Consider the following 19,853-nt stretch of genomic DNA (forward strand, 5'->3'; position numbering starts at 1 on the left):
GAACAATGAAAGTCACAATCTTTTGATACTTAACCTTTACCAATTAGATAAAGTCTGAAAAATCTGAACTTTTTTTTTTTTTTTTAAGTTGAAGGAAAGGCTTGCACCACCAGCCCTAAAAAACAGAAGGCAAAGAATCACTCAAAGTAACAGCTCAAATCAAGAGCTGGGAATTTAAAAATTGTAGCCTTTATCATCACTGGTCACTTAAAGAACAGCATCCCATGTAAAGGAAAGGGATTATTTTTGTCACATTCTTATAAAAAAAGGCTTTATTTTGAACAAGTTTTCTCCATTTGGTTTTACAGTCTCAACATACATCATATTCATGGACAAGCAGCATTTTCACAGAGTAAGAGCCAAATACAAATAAGAGGAAGCCACTTGGGATTAACAGTTTCAATCAAATTGACTCTGATTTAAGAAAATACTGTATGCTGTCACTTATTTGAGGTAAAGGAATTCCATAAACTAACATCCACCGTTTAACAGAAGAGCTGACATTGAAATATTTGTGAGAAGTGGGTACCTTTGCGAAAGAGGGGAATTCTTACTCTGAGACAATGTGAACTACACTGGAAGGATGAGATGGGATTTCCACTGTCTTTATATTGATAAACTTGTCCAGTTTGGACAAATGTCTAAGTATTTAACCAAGTTTGTGCAGTTTAAATTTCAGATTTGATGCATTTTACTGGTAATGTACAGTCATACAGAAGGTGAACTTAGCAAAAGATACATCATGAGCTTAGTTTACGTGCTGAATGCTGTCACTAACCAGCCTTACAGGTAATGATCAATGTATATTTTTCTCTTGAGTATCCAGTAAAATCCTTTGCTTTCAATGCCCTATATGACATATTCCAGTTATGTCATTAATTCTTAGGCAGCTGTGGAATCAGACAACAGAATTATGCATTAAGTGGAATTCAAATGGGCTTTCTTTTTAAGAGAAATTGTACTGAGAGAGGGGAAATGCAACTTCTGCTATCATACAAAAATATACCTGCTGTTTAATAAGGTTTACCTAAACTGGTGAAAACCATTAGAGGGACACACTTATGTTACTTTAAAACTAATCTGCTAATTTGCTATAAAACTAATAGCAAATCAGCTTGCATTATTAATCTCTGTGTAAAACAGGGTCTTAAACATAGTAACATTATACTAGATGCTGTGTTAAAAAAAAAAAAACAAAAAGGCTATCCTCACCTTTTTGAGCTTGAAATTTAAATTAGCTCACTAAGAACCCTAACCTCACTGAAGAGGAAATGGAACTGGATTAATATGCTGTAAACTGCAAGAACTAAGTTATCAATGTTAAATTCCTAATGCCTAGCAGAAATACTACAGGTTTCACTTTAGCCATCTATTCTAGGCACTGCTCAGTTTCTTCAAGTGAAAAAGAAAGCATAATTTGATTTATTTACTTGTAACACAATGTAAACAGCAAACCCATCTTCGTGTAGAGATACATTTCTTTAAAGAGGTTAATGACAAAAGAAGTTTCATAATCTGGTTAACAAAACCATCCAGTAGAAACATAAGCAATTCAATCTGAATTGGAACAAAAAGGTTTAAACAGGCAAGACATTAATTTTTAAAGCCACACTTTTCAGTACTTTGTGTCCCAGTTCCAAGTTCCAGTGAGCAAAATGTTTTTAGGCTTATTTTGGAGGGAAAAGCTGGTTTGTTAATCTGTGTAAAGCTTACATATCCTTTGCACTTCTTTTTAAATAATTGAGGAATAGATCTACCATTTAGGAAGTTATCCAACTCTGAGAACTAACAGAGCACTAGTAAGTTCTCTTCTACACTGGAAGTTGCATTGTATTAGGAAGCTTCATGTATGTAAAATTTTATCTTGCAGAAATATGATCATTAACCAAAATGTCATGCTATCTCATAAGCAATTTGAATAAAAGCAGAAATGAATGAATTTAAACTGAAAGTCAGCTATTGTACAAATTGTCTCTCAAGACGTTCCAGCAATATTTCAATTAGAGCTTTAAATTCTTAAAAGATGCACATCTTACTAATTATACTTATTGTGCAATTCAGTTAAGACAGGAGGTTTTTTTTTTTGTGAAGAAACTCTCATCTGTTCACTAGTTTTTAATCCCACTTCAGACCTCTTGCAAGTGAGTGAAGCTGGAAAAAAATGATTTGTTTTCCACTAGTGTCCAATTAATTTAGTATGATACTGAACACTAATGAAAAGTTTTCTATTAAAGGACAGCCAAGAGAACACAAGAGTGAAAAAAATTTAAGCTGTTAATAAATTTGGTCCTTGTATTTCAGGACCTTGTACTTCCTTCAATACATCCTATGTAAATACACCCTGCTGCAATGGAGTATGAGTTTTGGAACAACTCACCTGCCTATTATGAATCACTGCAGTAAGATTATTATCCTTCCCGCTGCACTAGGTAATTTCCTTCTAGCCAAAGACAAGGGATTTAATCAAGAATCATAAGAAATTGAACTGTGAACTCTGGAACAGTCAAGAGCAGCAACTCAACTGCTCCAGAGTGCTTAGAAAATAGGCTTTAGATTTTACACCAAGGAATTGGATTTATTGTAAATGCCACAGTCACATTAGTAGACAGAGCACAGACTTCTAGTAACAAACAAACATACATTTTTTTTTAACTAAGCATTTCTACTTGGTAAATAAATGCACTTCGCACAGCCTTTCTTTTAAATGTGCCTAAACTAACCTAAATAAGCAGACAGCATAGCAGAAAAGGGAAACTTATGTGAGTAACTGTTTCTCAAGCAGTATATTATTTTTACTATGTATATAATATTTTATATTATATACACACACATCTTCATCAACAGTTCAAATCATACCCGAATAAAAAGAAAAAAAAATGGTGCTCCTCCAATACATTTACCACCTTTCCCTCAGGCATAGTTAATCCATGTATTTGTCAAGATAGAAGAATGACAATTAAAAAGACTCCCCCCACAAGAAACAAGTTACACAAAGAATACTGTATCACTACAAATTTTTATTCAGAAGCCCATCTTTAAAAAAAATCTCATTATGAACTTGTTTGGTCAAACTACAACACTTTCTAGCAGACATACAGTAAAAATGGCATGGCTCAGAATCGACCAGATCTTTCACGGTCTCTTGACCGCCTCCTATCACGTTCACGTCCTCCTCCTCCTCCACCACCACCTCCACGACCACGATCTCTGGATCTAGACCGACGTTCACGGGACCTCGACCTGGACCTATGCCTTTAAAGAAAAGTTTGAAATTTTATTGTTTCACCATATTCAGTAACTTACAAACCATGCAATGGAATATTGAAGGATATAAGTAGTAGGGAGGAGGGAAGGTAATGTGGGATTTAAGGTATTGATAAACTGCCTCTGTGTTTACTGTTGTGGAGTCAACACATACTGTGAAAAGACACAATTGTTCACTGCTGATCATTCATCAGAATGGATGCACAAACCTTAAGAAATAGAGGAACTAAGTGCACTGTTACACAGCTTCTAATTGAAGCAGTAAGAAAAGCAGACACCTGCTACACAAAAAGCCTACAGCTGTTTTCAAGTCCACTTCTTTGAGACCAACTGCATCAACTAACAGTTAAAAATTTAAGTTCTCTATTGACTTTTTTACTTCCAGAAGGCATCAGAATTTGCAAGTATCCCTGCCTCTAAGGATCATGATTTTTAATGTCAGCCACAAAGCTCAAAACCATCCAGAATATATTGCTAATACAGCTACTAGGATTTACAGCTTAGTACAAACTTAAATAGCTGCAGAAAATACAGCAGAACTTAACATTTGTGTTTGCATGAACTTCTAAAAATCTAGGTTTGCAGAATATTGTTCTGCATTGAGATGTTACTGGAAGGAAGGGGTAGAGGTGGGGAGGCAAGGCAAATTTCACTATGACACACAACTTGTGTGCCACTGGGCTGTCCAGAATTATTAAATTATCCCACCATTCAGAAGTTTTGCTGTACCCTCCCTTCTTGTAATTGAAGCTTTTGCATATCTCATTTGTGTAGAACTATTTTTCAGGTCACTGTAAATTACATATTCTACCTGTAAACTCCACTGACTCAAGGACTGATTTTTTTACATCAACCTTTACTGCTAGCATGTGATAACTTTAGCTTCATGAAGAATTTATATAGGCCAATAAAGAAAACTAGCAAGAAACTAGAAGACTCAACTATTTGTTTTACCACTGTCTGAAACTGGGCTACAGGTAAAATAATCATTTCAAATCTGATCTGTCTTGCAAGAAGAGGTAATGCCCTAGTGCTTTACTGAGTCTGAGCTATCATGATTCGTAAGAGTAACCACAAGGCAAAGGCAAGAGCAAGTTTTCTTTTCAAAAAAGAAAGAAAAAAAAAGCCCCCCAAAACCCCAAACATCTTACAAGCTTGCATTTAAGACCCAATTAATATTAACCGGGATATTTTAGAAAAGAATTTAGTCAAATATTTGTCCCTAAATATTGCATCTATGCAATCTGCGTTTTCCACGCTTAAATGCATCCTTGCAGATCCTAAAACACAGCAAAATATTCACAGCATTGAAAATGCGTATTTGTGAAAAGGGCAATATTTCACCAACTAGAGACACTTATAGGGAAAGCATTTCATAATTCTAGGCTCCTTCTGTGATTGAAACAGGGAAAAGGATACCTACAAAGCAAGCTCAACAAGTTTACATCCCTACCTTAAATATCACAAGTTTCCTAAGAACAAGGAGATTGAATCCAGCTCAGAATGAACCATCCACAAAACAGGTGTCATAACAGCAGCACTGGTACAAGCTTTTCTATATGGGATCTTCATAAATATATAATTTAATACAAATAGTAATGTGTATTTATTGCAACCTTTTTTGCCAGTAAGAGAAATTATTATCCCTTTGCCCTGTTGAGCATTCCTATCAAGGAGCATCATTTTGTGGGAACAGTGTTAATAAAAGTGCTCAAGAGAGCAAGCTCCTGTTACCAATAATAAGGAAGTAGAAGAATGAGCCATTAATTGTTGAAACTAACTAAAGAAAATAGTAAAACCAAATCAGGCTGCTTCCTGAATGTATCTATAGATGCAAATGACTGTACTTAATGCTAAGTGACTGATCTGATTCTGAAAAAAATCCCAACAAGCCAAGTACCCTGCTTCTAACAGAGATCAGTAGCAAATACGTACAAAAGAGGGTAAGCAGAGAAGAGGCATGAAGCAAACTTTGAATAAACTCTCAGCCTATAACAGCTTGTAATTAGGGGATTTGAATCAGAGGTAGTTCCTATGTACTTAAGTCTCACTGGATATTTTTTTTGTTGTACTCAGTCTTCTCTTAAATTCACATCAGCCTTCAGCATCCATAGCAACTCTTAGTAAGTTACTTTTGAATTGTTCTATAAAGACTAATCCTTTGTTCTAAATTGGCCACTTGCTAACTTCAGTTGGAGCCTTTCATTTGCACATCTATCAGAACTTGACTGGAAAAAGGAAGACAGGACTTTATCAAGTTTTGTTTTCAGAATACTCAACTATTTATCCTTACTCTATCCATTTGAATTGTGTTCAAAAATCAAACTCACTTTTTACGACGACGCCCATACAATTCGCGTCTTAACTCCCGAGAAATGGGCTTCAAATGCATAAAGTTGCAGAAACCTCCTCGTGTACACTCCCTGAAACAGAATTTGAGAAATAAAATTAAAATTCCTTACTCTACACTATGTCTGTTTGCCCTAAGACCTAGTGGTCATCTAGCCACCTAAAAGTTAATGAACTCTAACACTAAAAACAATGAAATGCAAGCATCATTTATGGGAAATAACTCACTCAATTGCGTATCAAAGTCCTAGAAAGATGGCAAAATCCAAGAGGTTGACTGTAGGTCTCAATATTGCTGTTACCTGAAGTGCTTTTTCCTTACCCATAAGATACATATAAAAACCACACCTAGTAACCACCTTTTCTGTGCAAGCTTTCTATCACAAACAGGAAGCAACTTTTTACCCCATTTCATATTGACGGCAACAAGCCTCTCTGAAGTCAGTCACAGGTGAGAGCTCAGCATGAATGGGCTGTCCATTAAACCAGCGATTGTTCAGGTCAATCACAGCCTTTTCTGCATCTTCTTCACGGCGAAACTAAAAGTAAAATTAACATTTTTCTCACGTTACAGAGAAGCAACAGAGGTGGACCAAGGACTCCTAGAAAATCAATTGCGAGAAACTCATGGGTTTGGGTCACCGAAATAGAAGCTACTTCAAAATTCTTGAGAAAAAAAAATCATGTTTTCTTAATACACCTTTAAACAAGGAGGAATGATTAGAGTTCCTGAATACCAAAGGCCCAAACGTAATGCACTGTTTTTTCAGCCATTAATGAGACCTCTGAATGAGTACTGAAGCTCTCATTCATGTAGAACACGATTTGTAAAATTTGATCCTGTTTTAAAATAAAGGTTAAACTTAGAGGATACAAGATTCCTTTTCAAAACTTAGCATCTGCCAATTCAGTTTTTATTTCTAATTATTATGGCCTACACAGCTAAGAATTTTAGGCCTCAAGGTAATTCTTTCCAGTTAAAGGAATGTACCTTAAAAGCCTCCAAATAGAATCTCCTTAAATATATGCATAATGCAATTTCTTTAAATGATAGCTCAGTATCGATTACCCAAAACTGATGCCAATGATCCTTAAAAGCTAAATCCAACTACCCAGTTTTGTACCTTAAACCACCCAGCTATTGTCAGAAATAACTTACAAGGCTCAGCAATGAAATGCTTAAAAGGTTGTGTAATTGAAAGAAATACTCAAAATTAATCTTGGCAAATTGAACAGCTTAATGGGGATTGCCTTTATAACCATGCAGTGAAATGGTGTAACCTTCATAGAATGGCATAGATTCTGAATATTAAGAAAGTTTCACATCAATTCTTAAGTTTTTACATTCTGTTTAGATTTTCAGTCTTTCTACTTTTCATTATGAAGTTGGAGAGAAGTTTAAATCCTTAAGAGCTAACTTCCCCAAACTACAAGGCTACAGTAGCTTCTTAATTATAATCAATAAATACCATTTCTATTTATGATATACTTCAAATTTCTTTTTGTATCCTACCTTTACATATACATTTCCAACTAGATGATCTCCAAGGTTATCACAAACATTCATCTCCTCAACTTCACCGTATTTTTCTTCCATTTCTGTGAAGACCTCCTAAATGCAGAATCAACCAGTTAAAAGTTTAGGGCACATTAATTAAAAGTACAGCTGTAATGCATCTACCTATTAATGAATCCAAAAGCAGCCCTTTTTAAAAACATTTTTTTACATTTGGGGTTTTAAGATTAGTACTTGCTGGAGCAGTGCTGTGTCCATCCAAAAGGCAAGAGCTTGTACAGTGTTAACAGGATACAAAAAATAGTTATATAAATGTGCAGTATTTAAGAAATAAGATGCACTGAAAACAGTAAATGAGCCTTGCTGCTACAGTTTTCCTTATATTCATTTCTATACAAAGAATGGAAAAAGTATATTTCAAGTCTACAGGAAAGAAGGGAACTATGAAATCAAAATGCTACATGCTTAAGCTGCTGATCTTTAAATAAACAGAAGTGTATTATGAACAGTAAAGTTAAAGCCAAACTACCCAAGGGTTACACCAGGAAATACTTAGCACTGAAAGCTAGAAGTTTTATACAGGTACCAGAGGAAACAAGTGCATTTCTCTGAATCCATCTAACTGTGATTTGTAGTGAATTCATCCAACTAATTTGCTTCCACAATTCCCAGAACATTTCAATGCATTTCAAACATTAACTCTTTTACATACCTCAAAAAATTCATCGTAATGTTCCTGCATTTCAACATCACTCACAGCACCTGCAAGAATCAAGAGTCATACTGATTAGAATCCATAATTAAGGATGAAAAGATTCTGATCTTACTACAAAATATAATCTAGAGAGGCCACCTGGAGCATAAAAGACACCATATAGCATGTCGCTAACTAATAGGAATATTAAAAGTAAGCATCTGTGAGCAGCTTTAGTCTCCAAAGTAATATCTCAAAACATTATACTGACATGGTCAAATCAAGACAAGCTTTAATCAGAACCAAACTAATATGCTACAAATTTAAAGGCAGGAAAGGGAAAGGAATTACTTTGAAGTATCATTTAAATCTAAAGTACAAGTCTCACCTGCTACCTACCAATGATTTTACCTAAACAGAAGGCAAGTGCTTTGTCAGATTTGCACACTTTAAAGCATATTACAATCTCGTATTTCTCCTCCTAAAGGCAGAATGCCATTTTAAGACATCCACCTCTCCAGCACATATAAACTAAAATTTGAGAGTTCATAATGTAACACAGCTCAGTTTTTAAAAGAATTTGTTTGGAACCATTATTAAAATGACATGGTTTTCTTGGTGCCCTCAAAGAAGAATACCATGCTTTACAATAGAGAGCATTTTTCTCATTTAATTTTGAGTATCACTTTATTTTTCCATAGTCCTGCATATCAGTTTTTAGTGCAAGAAAAGCCAGCCATGTATTTGTGTTAAGATTATTTTCATGCTCCAAGCTGGACTCCACAAATGAGCGCTGCTTGCCTGCTGCTATAAAAAACAGTGTAAGTTTGGCTGAGTTTTCAAAGCATTGAGAATATAGAAATGAGTTTCATCTCTTTCTTCCATTCTATTGTGTTTTAATGTACATTAAGCTGTATACTTTAAAACTTAATGTATTAGCTCTTCAGCAGTTAAGTGACTTTATTAAGATCAAGCAGAGCAGTTTAAAAATGAACCTTGCATTTTATGCTAGAAAAATATTCTAGCATTAAAATACAAACACTGCTGCTTCAGTTACCAGAAAGCAAAAGACAAGAAACTGGGCCAACAAAGCTAAGTTTATTCACTTCAGGCTGCTGTGAAAAAACAGATGCTTTGGGATCAGTCATTCCTGGGTAACAGTACAAATTGTGCCATTTGGAAGAATTTTATGTTTTTTTTCAAAGACTCTAACACCAACCAGCCACACCCTGAAACTATAATTAATTCTTCCATCCTGCTCACCTCCTGAAGGTGGCTAAGGGGCATTTCTTATGTAGTTTAGGCTGACAGTGTTTCTGGATTTGAAGCGTTTTGTTTTTACAACCTTTCTTCCCCACCACTTTCCCACGGTTATACAGCAAATCCCAGAAATACCAAACATTAAACCGCTATTTCTAGACAGTTTAAAACTTAACTATATTCCCAAGGTCGTGCCAACACCTCTTATGATAGCTTACTAACACTTAAGGGTTTGCTTGCTTAAAAAGGTATCAGACAGGGCTTCAAGAGAAACACAAGGAATAATTAATTTTTCCAAATGGAAAAGGGCTAACAATTTGTAAGGAGATTCTACTGTCAAACTAAGAGATGATAAACAACAATTAGTTAATGACTATTTGAATATCCTTCTAAAGTGGGAAGCATACATATGCACAGGCTTTACAAACATTTGTATTCCAGGGCTACTGGTATCTGAACCTTGAGAAGCCCAACTACTAATTAAAATAGCCAGGAAAACTACTACTGTTCAAAACTAAAGTTAATCCTCTATGACGGCAATAGAAAGGAAGATAGTTAAGCAACAACAACAAAAGCATTAAATAGCTACCCAAAATTATCCATTTAAAATACATGCAGTACTTAAATAGGGACAAAAAATGAAAAAAAAGAAAGAAAACAGGGAGAAGGGAGTTTCAGTAAACCTACAGATTACAGAGTTCCAACTCTACCATACCAGGTACAGTTAGGCTCTGTTAAATAATTACCCACTTGTCAAGACAAACTAAAATTTAATACCAGTATTTAGAACACTAGAGAATCTGTTTAAGTGAAGACTCTTGCAGCTGTGCAATCTAAACAGCTTCACAGACCAAACTGCTGTAACACTGTGCAAATTAGTTACCAGCGCATTGAGAATCCAGGGACATATTGAAAATATCCAACTGCACATTTTTTGATATACCATAACAGTATTAATAACTAAGTATCTGTAACAAAGAGGCCTACAGATCAATAAAACTGTTCAAGCGTCTAGACAAACTCACAAAATCGTTATGTATCTAGCTTGACTGCAAGACAAAAACCTCAGGCTACGTAGTTGGGGCATTATTATTACTAAAAAACCCAGAAAACAGAGAAAGTGTTGACTTTTAAGTTAGTTTCTGATTTCACAAAGTTACTAATCAAATGCTGGTAACTAATCTGAACTAGACTATAGTCCAACAGTCAAAAAAAGAATAGCCAAACCAAGCTTTATTACCACACAGTCAATATTCACTTCGACAAGAAATATTAGTTAGAAAATAACACCGATCCTTTTTGGTCCTAAAGTCTTTTGTATCTTATTCTAATATTGATGATTCACAATGACAAATCGCAGATCAACAATCTTGGTCATTTTACTTCTGCCAGTCTTAGAGTAGGTGTGTTGTTTTTTTTTTTTTTTTTTTTTGCCCATTCCTACCTCATGAGGAGTCACTAAATTAATTCATGACCACACCCAAAAGGCTTTCCCTCCTCAAATGCACTTAAAGATATCTTTTTCCTACACAAATATGTAATGTGGTTCTGGAATTTTAAGCATGCACCTATCCAAAAGGACAGCTGCCAAAAGGGAAGTATTTGTCAGTCAAAGTGTATCCTTTCAATGTAGACTCTTTGTGGAAGCTGCATTAACCTAAGACATATTTCTGCATGAAGTCTGAAAAGTTTCAAATTCAAGTTCTCTTAACATTTATATAGCAGGAAGTTTATTCTGGATGAAGTCAGTATGTCACTGTCCTGCCCTTTAGACAGTAAAGCCTAATGGATAGCATAAAACATACAGAAAAGCTTTCCTAGGATGCAGGCAACTGGCAGGGAAAAAGGAGGGAAGAAAGCAGTGCATCAAGACTGCTTTACAAGGGTAGTACAATTTCAACCCTTTTTGATTTAATAGGTGGTATCCAGATTCCCCTAAAATTTATGGAAGTAGGGAAGAAGGTGAGGGGGACAGTAAGTTTTTTTTTTTTTTTTTTGATACATTAATGAAACGTGGTCAGTTTGATCTGTTAAACTAAAATGGTAGACCAGCTTAAGTCGACACTGAGCTCTGACAATCAAGCCCAGGGAACCAGTGAAGGAACTTGTATGAACTTACAGCGCAAACCGTCAGCAGACTGGGAAGAGTTTTGAGGGTTACGGTAAATGTTCAAGAGGGCAATGGTCTGAAATACAAAACGCAACAACTTTATATTATGGAAAATAATTTTCACAAGAAACCGGTTTCCTTTAGGGTCGCTTTAGCCGAGTCTGTGCTGAAAAAGAGGTGGTTATTCTCTCCCAAGAAGGAGAACTTTCATTTATCTGGTGACCTTTCTGAATCAACCTAACACTGTAAAGTAATAGAGATCTCATGATACTCCATTATTGTATTTTTAAGTTATTTTATTCATCAATATTGGTATGAAGGGGTTTCATATGATTTCAGGCAGAATTATGTTAGATGACACCCAAAGGTGATATTCAAATTAAGCATAATTCATTTGAATTTGACTTTATTAAATGGTTTCTTACTAGCAAAACCCCAAGAAAGAAAAAAAAAAGTAATACAATAATCACAGCATAACATGAAATCTCCATTTTCCTAGAAGAGTTAAGATGAAAGAAAACCCACAGTTTTGGGAAACTTACCGTACATCATAAATGTACCTATTTTTGGTTAAATGAAGAATTTGAGAAATGTCTGCAATTTAGCTGTTTAGAAAGAATGCAGTATCACTGAACAATTGAGTTTGAGGTTTTACTGTAAGAGAATCAGATACAATTTATAAAGGCACTGTCTGCATTCTGAATTGCATGCATTTCACAAGTTCTTGATCTATGCGCAAGAAGAGTTCCGTCACTTGTCCTGTTTGCAACAGCTTTATGTCAGCAGCTCAGAAGCCAACATTATTTTCTCATAATTAGGAGTGGGCTCTTTAACACCATTCTTTAAAAAAATTTCTCCAACTGTGGGACTTACAGTGTGAGCCGTCAGCCGTCTGTGCACTGTTTTGGGGGTTACGATAGATGTTTTGAATCAAGATGGTCTGCGGGGAAAAAAAATAAAAAGGGGAATTCTACTGGCTGCTGTGCATATAATAGACAATTGCAAAGAGACAACTTGTTTGCAAATAGCTATAGGTAATATTTTATTCTCAAGACTTCCTTTTGTATTTGCAGAATATCTTCCAAAATTGTATCCAGACCATCATATTATGAAAACAGTTTTAAATTAACCACCAAGAAAGAGCTGCATTTGTGTCGTAAGCTACCCTCAAAATGGGAATTGTCAGGCACAGTACTCTGAAACACCAAACTACTTGATATTATGCCTAGTTTTATCTTAAAGTTAAGATCAGATTCATTTCTAAATCTGGAAAAAAAAATGTTATGTGCACAGCATACAATACATAATGCCACAGAGTCTAAAATGTTACAGCAAGCGATAAGGTTTTCGGGCATTGGTTACATCTCATTTTGTGCATCAGACATTTCTTGGTGGAATTTCTGTTTAAATAATATAATAGCTTCATAGGTTCACATGTCTCCGATCCTTCAAATAAGGACAATATCCTTTAAGCCCTTCTGCTTTTTACTTGAAGAATTAGCCCAGGCAGACTTGAAACCTTACATTTGTACCGTTCTTCTTAAAATCAAGTTGTCTGAAAAAACAAACCATGTTTAAGTTAGTAAACTAATATTACAAAGAATTCCAAACGTCCATATCACTGTAAGCAGCTCAAAAACTGAGATTTGATTACTTAAATATAAGCTCAATGTTAGTTTGTACAAATTGCAATCCCCAAACAAGCAAGTTTAACTTATACATTATTATTAGTCACATTAATAATTCAGAGCTTGAAGTCACAGGACCACCAATGTCATACCTACATATCCTACCCACTTAACATGTAAAGATCTGTAATATCACATTTGAATCACATACTTGTTTTATTATGGGTGTATGGTCATACTAATAAAAGCTTTGTGTTTGTGGCCCAGGATTAAAATAACATGTTTTAGTCACAGTTGGAGAGACACAGAAACATGCATACAGTTACAACAGTGTTTCTGCTGATTGGTGGTAATTCGATCACTCTGGATTGCATGACCTTTCCTAACACAGCACTTCAATAAAATAGCTGCACCAGCAATAGCAACACAAGATAAAAATATTGTGGCAATAACTTCCCATTAATAAGATATTTGTTCTTCTGTTTTCTATCACAGCTGATTGCCAATCTGCATACAAATAAAGATTTCTATAATGAATTCTACACAATTGTCAGGTCTGTTAGAGATAGAACAATCCAGTATGTCTGCCAAGTGCAATGCCCCAGTGATCCCAGACATCACTAGATGTGTTGGACGTGCCCTTGCAGACCCGCTTCAGCTGGGGTTTGAGACTGTAGTTTCTAAAGCAAAACTAAAGATTGCACTGACAGAGGAAACTCTTCATTGTATATATGTATTTTCTTGTTTATAAAATAAGAGTTATTAAAAAAAAAAGTATTAAGATGGTTATTATGGAAGTTGTTTAAATTGGACAATTTTAAAAGGGAGAATACTCTTCTTGACATACAACACTTAATTTAACAATCATTAAGTTCCTTAAAATTGGAAAATTGTTTTTGTGTATGAAGCATCAGCAATGGTCCCTCCAGATCAGTAACACAAACACACATCTCTTTATTCAAGTCTCCCTGCCCAGTCATGGGAGGCTTAATTTTATCAGTCCCACCACTCTACTCTCCTGTCACATAGATAGTACTTGCCACCCTAATTCTCCCCAAACGGACACCAGTCCAGTGTTCCAGAAAAAGTCAATTCTGCTCTAAGTCAGTTAAAGCAAACTTGTAGAGGACTCCACTGCTGCTTAAGTTTTACCTTTATAGTAAAACTGCTGACAATGCAACGACTTTCACAGGAACTGATCACCACATACAATACTCTCAAAGAAATCTATTTACCTGCATACCTTGACAATCAGCAGTGATAGAAAAAGGCAAAGCATACAGTTCCACAGGAATGTAAAAGAAGTTTTCTGAAAACTATAGAGATAATAATAAAAACCTATCAACCACTGCATCTCTTTTTTTAAGCAGACATGCAGTCAAGCTCTATGTCTCTGATAATATTTATCTAGTCAAAGATGACATAACCTGTAAAGTCAGCTGATATACCCTCAGCAACCAGGCAAGTTATTTTGAAGAAATAATTCTTTCACATTCAAAGGAAGTGTGTAAGTTGCTCTCAAAACTTAAGAGCCTGGGTCAGAGAGCAAAGACAGTGACAGAGAAGTTGCTTTTGTTGATTGATTTTCTTCTTTTATATGCACAAAAGATTTAAGCTCACACCTTTGAGACAGGTGGAATATGCTGCCATTGTGTGTGATAAAAAAAAATTTGGGATGGTTTAAGTGCCTAAACATCACTGAGAAGGCACACTCACCTGAAAGTTAGCACTGGTTGGTCTCTACTACAGGCAAGCTTACAACAGCATCGCTTCCTGCAGCCATTAAGGGTGACAGGAGATAATTAGAAATGCTGGGAGAAGTAAATGGAATACCCCCAAAAAAGCAAAAACCCATACAAACTGGGGCCAAAAGTGTAAGTGTAAGTTAACTAGTTAATCTGGAGCTCTGTAATTACTGACTTGTATCTGAAAATTTATGTTTTAAAGAGTCAAGAATATACTTCTATAAGAATGAAAAACAAAAGGAAAACAAACCTGGCTAAATGTTGGTTTGTTGTGCAATCGAGAACATCTGTCTCCATGACGACAAGCTCCAATTTTGAAATAAAATGAACAGTTGACTCTGCAAGTAAAAAAATCCCGAATAGTTACACACTGGAATATAATCACATTAATACGTAATTAATATAAAACACATTCCCTAAATGCCTTTACCTTAACATGGAGAAATAAAAACAGAAAAATCAAGACAGTATAGGAAAGCTTTAAAGCAAAAACTGTTCGTATGCATTTCTTTTAACCCCAGCTTATAGTTTGTGTCATCTTCCAAATTTTACCAGCCACTCAAACTCAAAATATATTTATATCTCCATCACTAACACAGATGATTGCTACTATTTTACCCTGCTACTCCTTCCTTCTTTTTATCTTGCTTCACTGCAGTCAGTTCTACTGGCTGATGAGATGGGAAATAATGTAAAAAATAGTCTGAAAAGTTATACTCTGAACTATACAGATGTGTTTTAGTTCACATAACCCCTAGTCCAAACAACATAATGTGCTTTAAAACTGACACAGTTGCATCTACCTAATGTTTAAAAAAGCCACCTGTTTAAGTTACACCCCTGTAACTCTTAAGCCTTTAGCAGGATGAGCAAATCTTAGCCCTCTGAGTTTTAAGATGACTTCTGCATCATCTAAGCTAGACGTAACCTCAAGTTTCTTCCACAACCAGCAGAAAAGCAACTCAAATACCCTTTTTCTCACCTCACTATTCCTCAACCAAGTTTCTAATCTGAACACTTTCATGACAAATACTCCCGTTTAGTTGACTTCTGCTTAAAGACCCTGATGCTCGTTTCTGTCACTGTGACATTTGGTAACCACTCAACCCTTTTACTGTATTTAAAAGATTGCTATGATTCAGGTAAGGCAAAAATAGTGTTACTTTTAAATGAAATGTTTCAATGTTCCACACTACAATCCTGCCCCACACAGAGCTACTGTGGCATAATTGAAAGTACAATGAACACCACTGTTTGTAGAAACAGACCCTCTGGAACTTTAAGCTGTTGTTGCTGCTCCAATTAGTATCTTGTGGAATTACATTTTCTGACGAGCCTCTACAGCTATGTCGGGCTGAATGTAGACCTATCTCAGACAAAAGAAAAGAATTTCAAGCAGATAATATCCAATCTAAGGAAAGCCCCAGATGGCACTGTTATAAACCTCTGTGCTTGACTACTAAAAAGGTTGTCTTGCTTTGATGTAAAAATGCATTTCTTATCTAAAAACTTTGTGCAGCTTACATTTTTTAGATATTTAACAGCAGCCAAGCTGATGCAATTTTTTAAACACACTTCAGGATTTGCAGTGAGAGATACTGATACACAGAATACATATGAGCAAAACAATTAATTGAATTAAGCCATTTCCATGAATAAATTATTTCAAAATGAACTGTTTTATTTCTTAAACACAGTCACTATAGGTTTTGCTGAATTGGCTATCACCTAATGGTGCCTTCAAAACTAATCTGGTTTATGAATGGCAATAAAACTCTAAAATATATTAGTGTAATTCACATGGAACAATAAAAGAAAACAATAAAAAGCTCAGCTACTTTGGAAAAATTGAATGCAAAATTGTAAAGGGGAAGAAAACTATTGTGGTATATATCTAAATAAATTAAATGTAAGAGTTACCTTGGAAGAAAGATTATCATTCCCTTGTTCAAAATTTATACTTATTTTTTCCACAATTATGTGTAACCAACATCAGCACTTGTTCGGGAGAAATATGAAGGTACTAAAGCATTTCTGATCTCTAGCAAGATGTTTTACTACAGAAATCATTTCATGATTACTCTTTGTTACATTTTTGAAAGCACATACTTAGCATATACTCATTGTCCTCTCTGAACTGACTGGAAATGTACATTTTAACAACTATAAAACTTCTGATAATGTCTCGAGCTTTAACACTTCCTGGAGAGCTCTGCTCACTTCCCATATAGAAGCTAAGACCACTATAGGAATTTCATGTTGAATGTATTGACATATACTGGTCCTGTTAAACTGTAATGTAGCATGCCAGAAAGGATGGCATATTAATCCAGCTGAGGAAAGGCTGCCTGTAGCACTTCTGCGAGCGGTGAGCAAAGCGAGGCTGCCACGCACTAGTACGAACTGTAAGGCAAATGGAAGCCTTGTGGCCGGACCTCGACAAAAGCGGTTTAAGTTCAGCACCATATCGACGGCCCTTTCATTTTTAAGAAGCAGAGAAACACGCTGGTCTGGCCACGCCGGCAAGGACCGAAGTTTCATAAAGGGCGGTTTCGCAAGCGAGCTTCCGACACCGCGAGCGGCCAGCAGCGCTCCCCAGGAAAGCGGCGGGCAAGATGCAGCAGCCGGAAAAAAAAAAAAAAAAAAAAAAACCTCCGCGCCCAGGGGTGGGAGGAGGAGGAGAAATAACACCTCGCCGCTGAGGCACAGCGGAAGCTCCCGGGCGGCTGCTGCTGCTGGGGGGGGGAGGGAGGGGCGGGGCGGCGGAAAGGCAGGGACAAAAGGGGAAGAAAAGGCCCTTCCCCGCGGCGGCGGGGAGCTGCGAGCGGGGCGCAGCCGCCGTGGCGGCGGGGGGGGGGGGGTCCCGAGGAGGGACGGGGCCGGCCCAGCTCGGCCCGGCGGGGAGAAAGGGCCGGGGGGGGGGGGGGGGGGGCCGCATGGGCGGGGCCGGGCGCGCGGCGCGGGCGCGCGCAGGCCCCACGCGGCGAGCGGCGCGCGCCCCCTTCCGCCACTCGCGCACGCGCGCTACGGCCCCGGGAGGGGGAGGGGATCGCGGCCGCCGCGCCACAGGTCAGCGGGGGGGGGGGGGGAGGGGGGAGCGCGCGCGCCCGCCGCGCTTCCTCTTGGCGGCGGCGGCGGCGAGATGGAGGGTGGGAGGGAGGAAACGGACGGCTCCCCGCGGCGGGGGGAGGGGGTGACCGCAGCGGGGCGAACAGGCCGCCCGGGCGGGCGCTGCGCCTCGCCGCGCCCCGCGGAACCCGCCCGGCGCCCTCCCCCCGCGGCCTCTCTGGAGCCCCCCGGGGCGCCCGAGCCGCGGGAGCCGCACGGGGAGCGGGGATGGGGCCACTCACTTGTCCTTCTCTGTTCCGAAGATGGAGGCCAGATACTCCGCCATCTCCCACCGCCCGCCCGCCGGACAGCCCGGCGCCGCTTGCACACGTCACAGCCTCCGCGCCGGAAACGCTTCTCCTGGCGCCCTGCAGGCGGCGGGGGCGGGGGGGGTGAGGGGCGGCGCGGCCCTCTGCGCATGCGCTGGAGCCCTTCCGCCGCTCATTGGCGGAGCGCCGCAAGCCCCTTCCGTGGGCCCCCTCCCGCCGGCGCCACGCGGTGCCGTTGCGGCGCACGCGCAGTGCGCGCAGAGCGGGGTAGAGGGTGGCGGGCGGGCGTTGGAGTTGGAGCGGCAGCGCTTCCGCCTGAGGGGAGGGAGGAGCGGCGGTGCTGGCGGAAGGGCTCTGGCAGCCTCACGAGGAGCTGGCTCGCTGGCTCAAGGAAATGGGGAAGCGTCTGAGGAATTTTGAAGTACAGAGCTAGAGATGCGAAAGGTCTAATGGTGGCAGTCTGTGGAAAAAGTGATTGAGGCGGGACATGAAAGAAAGACTCGGCGAGTCACTGCTGTCACAGGAGTAAATGTGACTGCAGGGGAGATGCAGATGCTGCTTAGAAGTAAAAGGGTCTTTCTGCATTAGTCATCCTTTCAAAGGACACTGAAAAGAAATCTGATTTAGACCTTTCCTATCATAATGTCCGCTGCTGGAATAAAGTTAACTGTTCAAAGGGCAGGAAGGCCCAGATATTTACGGTGGTACTGAAGGAGTTTAAACATGAGGACGATCAGTTGCAAAGAAAGATACCAACATTTTAATTAAAAGCAGAGTGGAGGGTTAGCAGTTGGACAAAATTATTTCTGATCATTTTGGAGAGCTTCGTAGAATTACAGGCCAAAAAGCTGTAAATTTGAACCAAATGAAGTGATACTAAAAAGGGAATAATACATCTAGATGACTATGATTTGATACAATCTAATCAGCTTTTGCAACAAAGGTGGTGTTACAGTCTGAAAATCACTGTAGGGGAACAGAACTTCCTCATTTTAACCTCCCACCCTTCAATTCCTTTTCAGTTCATACTAGAGTGTGGTTACGCTGTTGTTATTTTTGGTAGATAAGCAACATAATGGCTAGTATTTGTGCTTTGACAGTAGTTTCCTCTGAAAGTCATAGCAATAATAAAAGTAATTTTTGTGAAGCCTCGTACATGCGGCTGTGTTAAAGGAAGAGTAATTACAATACAGAAAACAAAGACTAAGCACTCTGCACATACAGTTAAAATTCAGCTTTCAGTATTTTGGAATTCCCCACAACATTTGCAAGTATGCCTTACTTCACAGACCTGGGCTGCCCAACTGCAGCCAGTTCACCAGCACAAGTGTTTGCTACATTGTGCCCTAACAGTACATTTGAGATCTAACATCACGTCCAGTTCTGAGGAAGTGAATTGAATGTTTATATTTCTGGCTGATTACATATTTTTTTTTTTTTAAAAAAATGCATCAACTTTAAAAATGCATCAGCAATTTTAGTAATGTTTTAGTACCTTCACAATAGCTATACCTAATGAAGTGAATTTAGTTGCTTTCTTTACATTTGACAGCTGAACATGGAGATGTGAGTGTGTGTCAGTCAAACTAGTGGTCATCAGCAAGTGACCCATTAAGAAAACAAAAGGAAGTAAACTTGGCAAGAAATGAGGGGTAAATGCTAGAATTTTTAAATAATTTGAGTTTATGGAAATGCATTAGCTAGAAGTTTTTTCTCAGTTATATTTCCTCTTCACGTAGCAGCTGAGAGGCTTTGATGGATATAATGACTGTAAATACTGTATCAGTTGTGTAATTCCTATCAAATTTACATCTTTAAATAAAAATTTAAAAACTCAGCAAGCTCACAGCATGAATTATCATTTATATTTCTGAAGTGCTATTTACCTTGCAAGAACTTGAGGCAAAAAC

General features: G+C 38.1%; 1 protein-coding gene across 4 annotated transcripts; it reads right to left on the reverse strand.

Annotated features, from left to right (window-relative positions):
• Positions 1 to 254: 254 nt before the first annotated feature.
• U2AF1 (U2 small nuclear RNA auxiliary factor 1) lies at positions 255 to 18,009 on the reverse strand. Of its 4 annotated transcripts, XM_062599299.1 has the most exons (10): positions 17,917 to 18,001; positions 14,817 to 14,904; positions 14,538 to 14,594; positions 12,718 to 12,748; positions 12,067 to 12,133; positions 7,842 to 7,891; positions 7,127 to 7,225; positions 6,019 to 6,152; positions 5,595 to 5,687; positions 255 to 3,252 (listed from the first exon to the last, which is right to left on the reverse strand). In XM_062599299.1, exons 2-10 carry the CDS (start codon positions 14,861 to 14,863, stop codon positions 3,114 to 3,116), a joined length of 717 nt encoding a protein of 238 aa, XP_062455283.1. In that variant the 5' UTR covers positions 14,864 to 14,904; positions 17,917 to 18,001; the 3' UTR covers positions 255 to 3,113. The 4 variants fall into 4 exon arrangements, with proteins under 4 accessions (XP_062455283.1, XP_062455310.1, XP_062455292.1 ...); XM_062599326.1 differs by lacking the exon at positions 14,538 to 14,594; XM_062599308.1 differs by lacking the exons at positions 12,067 to 12,133; positions 12,718 to 12,748; positions 14,538 to 14,594 and adding an exon at positions 11,203 to 11,269 and having other exon boundaries at positions 17,917 to 18,009.
• Between the last annotated feature and the right edge of the window lie 1,844 nt (positions 18,010 to 19,853).

This window comes from Rhea pennata, chromosome 1 (assembly GCF_028389875.1).
Source record: "Rhea pennata isolate bPtePen1 chromosome 1, bPtePen1.pri, whole genome shotgun sequence".
Lineage (NCBI taxonomy): Eukaryota > Metazoa > Chordata > Aves > Rheiformes > Rheidae > Rhea > Rhea pennata.